The 5635-nt window shown below is 45.6% G+C and overlaps 1 protein-coding gene across 1 annotated transcript; it reads left to right on the top strand.

Annotated features, from left to right (window-relative positions):
- The first annotated feature begins 1560 nt into the window (after nucleotides 1-1560).
- On the top strand, nucleotides 1561-2317 carry LOC112895522. Its single transcript, XM_025963474.1, has one exon. It carries the CDS (start codon nucleotides 1727-1729, stop codon nucleotides 2201-2203), a length of 477 nt encoding a protein of 158 aa, XP_025819259.1. The 5' UTR covers nucleotides 1561-1726; the 3' UTR covers nucleotides 2204-2317.
- The last annotated feature ends 3318 nt before the right edge of the window (nucleotides 2318-5635 follow it).

Here is a 5635-nt window from a genome sequence, read left to right as displayed (position 1 = left end):
GATTTCTTCAGTGAGTTCGCTGTCAGCTGATGCAGCACGTGATGACAAAACATTAATATTCAGAGGAATAACTTAAAAACATGCTGCATTATTCATTTCAGGATTCAGAATGTTATGGTTGTGTTGGGTAATCTATATTCAGGATTTAGAATGGTTGTGAGATGAAATAAGCAAACGTAGCATGTATCCAGCCTTCAGGAAACAACAGTTGATTATTCAGAAAAGTGGAACGACTAAAGACCACAAAGATAAGAATGCTCTCTCAATCACATGTGCTTTTATTTTATGTCAAAAACACCCATACGGTCATGGCACAACTATTTTTGCACGTTCACGTTTGAGTTTTTCAACTGAACTCATTATGTCACCATTTGAAGGAACAGAACTAGCAAAACAATTCGAATGTCCTACTTATAAATTACAGTGGTGACCTATTAAACAAAGAACCATAAGCAAGGTTATCGAATACTTTTATTGTGGTTCAGTACGCAGGAATACTTTTTAGTATGAAACAACAGCATTTGTGCAAGATTCCAGAAAAAATGTTTTTGAGTCTGAAAAAGGAACAAGTATAGCACGATTGTGCAAGCTACAAAAGTGCTTACCATCTCTTCTGCCGAAAGTGTTTTTGCAACTCTCACATCTGCAGTTGCTAGAGCATCCAACTCCTTTGCATGTATTGGCAGCTAGCGTTCTGCATTTCTGCATGTGGTGTCTTGCCGTCTTGCGGGCCGCCGCAAATACCCGCAGCTAGCATGCGGTGTCCTGCGGGCTGCCGCAAAGTCCGCAAATGCTAGCGGTTGATGCGGACGGGTAAGGAGGGGCATCTATTCGTAGCACGTGCGATTAGCTGACGTACCATTATATAAATCTACTGGAGATAAAAATATTTTAGAGACAGAAATTGTTCCAGAACAAATTAGAATATTTCAAAACAAGATAAAAATATTATAGAGATAGAAATTGTTCCAGAACAAATAAAAATATTTTAGAAAAAATATCATCTTAATATAATTATAATTAAGTATGGTCTAGTTTTGAAAATCTCATCGTAAGAAATACAACGGTGCAGTCAAAATTTAATTTGAGTAATTAGTTTGTGAGATAGAGTATTTTTGTTCGGATGTATATATATGGCATGGAAATCAAGACACGTGGGCTCTTCATGCGATGCGTCGGCGCCGGCTCGCATACGCGATAAATAGAAAATCGCCGGGTAGCGGGTATCCCCACGCCGTCCCGCTTGCAATTTGACTCCCAATTGCAAGTCTCAACTTGCCGAGTGCCGACAGGCGACAGCTGCACCCGTTCGACGTCCACACACCAAAACAGATTAATTAATGAATTGTCACAGTCAGGACAGGGCATGCAATCATGAATTGTCCAGTCGTTACGTTTGGGTCGTACTCCTACAACTTTTCATCCCACCCCTGCTCATTGTTTGCTCTGCTCTGACCACGGGTTCCACTCCAAAATAAGGTCACAATCTCTGGTTCATCGAATCCAGACGAACCCACCCAGCTGCTGGTGCTTCTTTTCCAGCATGTTATTTAGGACAGGAATTGTCCTGTTCTTTGCCGCCTCCAAGTTGAGCAAGTGGCATCCCCAAGAGGAGTGAATGCGAATGTTCTGTGAATGTCCGAGGGACCCAATCCAGCTCTCATGAGCTTCTGAGATGAGTAGCGTTCTTGCTAGTTGCTAGCGGCCATACACAGGAGAGCTAGCCATGGAGGCGACGGCGTTGAGCGTGGGCAAGTCCGTGGTGAGCAGCGCGCTCGGGTACGCCAAGTCCGCCGTCGCGGAGGAGGTGGCCCTGCAGCTCGGCGTCCAGCGTGACCAGGCCTTCGTCCGCGACGAGCTCGAGATAATGCAGGCTTTCCTCATGGCCGCGCACGAGGAGCGCGACGACGACAAGCACCGGGTGCTCATGGCCTGGGTCAAGCAGGTCCGCGACGTCGCCTACGACGCCGAGGACAACCTCCAGGACTTCTCCATCCATCTCAACCTGAGGACACCGTGGCGGCGCCTGCGAGCGCGGCGCCGCGTCGCCAGGAGGATGAAGGACCTGAGGGCCCGGGTCGAGGACGTCAGCCAGAGGAACCTGCGCTACCAGCTCATCAAGACCGCTGCCGCGTCATCGTCGACGGCCAGGCATCCAGCGACGGCCGCCGCCGCCGCCTCCTGTGACAACCATCTAATTTAATATTATTTTAAACGAACCGCCGCTTCTTATTATGAACATGAGGACTAACATGCGCTCGTACTAATAGCGTGCCACGGGTTAATCCACATCTACATTATAAAGGAGCAACCATCATTCGCCAAAAATGATATCAAATCCGGTAGTCCCGGTACGTGCTCTACCATATGCCTAAGATCATGCATACACCCGTACCGTCACAAGCCCATATATTACCGATGATCCACAAAGAACAAGTTTTAATACAAAGTTAAACAACTAGTCATTACAAGAGTAATATAGAGGAAGGTTCCAAATCTGAGATTTAAAAGTTTAATTATGAGATACAACCCTTGGGCTCATGATTCACATTAGATTGGGACATAATCCATAAAGTTTAATGTTATGATATCCCCAATACGATTACGCAGCGAAAAACATAACGAGATAGAACAATGGTGTGGCAGAACCGCCTGAAATATTCCGGTTCAAATGCGCTAGTCATCGCTGTCCAGCCGATGCTAACTCAACGCACTTCAAACGGAACAATCCATTGGTCTGTCGGGTCTATGCCTGATACAACCACGGTACAACAGGATCGAAACAGGTTTACCTCGCACGAAGGCGAGTTTACAATGCAACAGCTCACCAATTTATAATTCACAACATATTAAACGTTATTACAAACCATTCCAAACTTTAGGTGAATTTATACAAACATTGTTTAAAGTAACAAGCTAAAAGCTTGCTCAGGTTTACAGTGGAAGGAAACATAAACACGCGACTACACACGTCGCGAAGGTTGACACCGTACTCAGCCCAAAGTTTGGTGTCAGTCAGGAGGGTCACTGCCAGCCGGGGACGGATCCCACTCCACGGACCAGCCAAAAGGAACAGAAGTTGGCCATGCAGGGTTATCCGTAGGGTTCTCAAAAGTCATACCTGAAAAATTTACTAGCAAGATTGAGTATACTAATACTCAGCAAGACTTACCCGCTTCGTGGTATACTTAGCCAGGTAACTAGACTCATGAAGGCATTGCAAGGTTCTGGGTTTATTTTCAGCTGAAAAGCAACAAAGAGTATGATCTACTTTCAAATTTTAGCTTTCAAATTCTACTTGATTAACCAATCTAGGTAAGCACCTACACTAAGCAAGCAAGGTAGAGATTATCATTCATCAAGATTATTCCATCAATAGTTACACTTCTTACTCTATGTGGCAGAAGGAATACGCAGTCTCAATTTCCGCGAGAGACGGACGATTTTGAATCGAATTTCACCCTTGCAAGGTAAACCTAACTCACACGCTTGAAACACTAACAGGTCGTTCCGGAGCAACCGTTTGCCTTTCATTCCGGGTTGTGGAACAGGGCCACCACAAGCGACTATAGGACCGTACGCATACCAATTGTGCAGGACATACGCCTGTAGCGCGACTACATGACCGTACTCCTGTTCGCTGTGCGGAACGTACTCCCGCACGTCGGTGCGTGAGAAAAACCAAATTATGAGTGGTGGGAGGTATGTCCACTTGCCGGGCCGATCGGTTACTAGGCTTGCCTCTTTACCATATTTCACGGCATGTGGCTAGTACTTTCAAACGCTTAGCCACCACTACCACACACTGTGACCTTAACAACTTTTATCCAAACAGACAGGGTAAACCACCAGGTCATGATACCGCACATGACCCTGCCCATTATCCTTATAGTGATTGTAGAATAGTAAACATGCAACTCCTATATCGCGCGAGCGACAGGAAATCACACGAATTTTACCAGTCCTATTAAGCAGAGCGTCTAAGCGAAAAGGACTCGGGTACAATACATTGGATGCTTAGGATTTATGCAACTAGGGTTTCATTTCAACTTCTAGATGTAATGCAAGATATATAGTGTAATAATGAAATGGTAATAAATTGAAATACTGGGCTATGCATCGGGGCTTGCCTTCTTGAGTGGGGTTGAGAGCAGGAGTGTCAAAGATTTCCGAACTTTGGTTCGGGGCTTCAGTTAGATTCTCGGCGACGGTGGTTGGGTCTTCAGAAAACCCTTGGTCTTGTCCCAAGACTAGCTCGTAGTCTCCGTCGTCGAACGTCGTCGATTCTACATGGTATGTAATGATTTAAATGAGATGGTGTTTGAGTTTAAGATTTTATCTTACGATAAAGTTGCAATCCAACAAATTGACACATATGAACTCATGGAACAGGGGGTTAATCTCAAGTTACTATTTACACTTAAGTTATGGTTATAGCACTGGAATTAGTGAAAACAGAAACTAAAACATTTGAATTTGAATTCAAATTTCCAGTTTAAATTCACATCTTAGGTAAATAGAATTATAAAGTCTTGAAAATTTAATTATGAACTAATTATCAACATATTAGATTATGATAAAAAGATCTAAATAAATAAGCCTTAGGAAAATGTTTAACTAAATTCAAACCCTTTTAAATTTGATTTGCACAAGTTCAAAAGAACTTAAACTACAAAATAGTACTGAGCGTGAAATTTTTACACTAGCTCACATATGATCTAAAGATGCTACATACCAAAGATCACAAGAAAACAAACTAGTATGCAGAAGTTATGCACAATATATCCCTTTACCTTAAATTTAAAATAGATTCAAAAGTATTTAGTTTCAAACCAAACTTCATTAATAAAAGTTGTAGAGTTTGAAATCTAGTTTCCAACAAAACTAGTTTGGCAATTTTTTGGATTTTTCTACAATTTGCTACGAATTTTATAAGTTAGCAGCTTGCCCACATGAAATAACAAAACCATTCAGGGGGTCCTTAGTCTTTTGCACATAGGTCCCTAGAACAGGAAATCTATTCACACATGTGCCCCTGCCAGCCCCCGACGGCGGCCGGCCGGTCTGCTCCGGCACGTTCCCACCGGCGGCGAGGTCACCGGCGGGGAGGGACTGGCTCAGCACGATCTAGGGGACATGGGGAGCTGGTTGGAGGCGGTTGTGCTCGATGGGCAGAGGCGGAACACGGCCGGCGGCGAGGAGGGGCGGTGGCCGCGACGGCGTGCTGCGTTCCCGGTGAGGGGCCGGTGAACACGGGCAACCAAGGCGTGCACGAGCACCAGTGGGCTACGAGAGTTCGATCTGAGTACCTAGATGAGCTGGAAGTCGAGCGGAAGGGGGTTGTCGACGACGAGGCGGCGTGTGGGCGTCCCCGGCGAGGGGCGGCTCGGGGTTGAAGCAATTCCGGTGAAGGAGGGCCGGAAGCTAGACCAGATCAGGTCGGGGAGCTAGCGGAGGAGGTGAGAAAGCGGTGGGCAGCTGGAACTTGGGCGGGGTGGAGCGGTCGCGGCGAATTCCAGCGAGGAGCGCGAGGTGAGCTTTGGTGTCGCGAGGAGGAAGAAGAGGAAACAAGCGAGGAAATGGGGTTTGAGTCAAGCTTTATGGGAGTGCACGGCCTCGTAGAAGAGAGGGAGAG

Source organism: Panicum hallii, chromosome 5 (assembly GCF_002211085.1).
Source record: "Panicum hallii strain FIL2 chromosome 5, PHallii_v3.1, whole genome shotgun sequence".
NCBI lineage: Eukaryota > Viridiplantae > Streptophyta > Magnoliopsida > Poales > Poaceae > Panicum > Panicum hallii.
The sequence above is the reverse complement of the archived record's forward strand: the minus strand, read 5'-3'. Positions and strand labels throughout refer to the sequence as shown.

What these genes read in the sequence shown, in the direction of transcription:
- LOC112895522 (XM_025963474.1), top strand. Translation starts at nt 1,727, where the DNA reads ATGGAGGCGACGGCGTTGAGCGTGGGCAAGTCCGTGGTGAGCAGCGCG.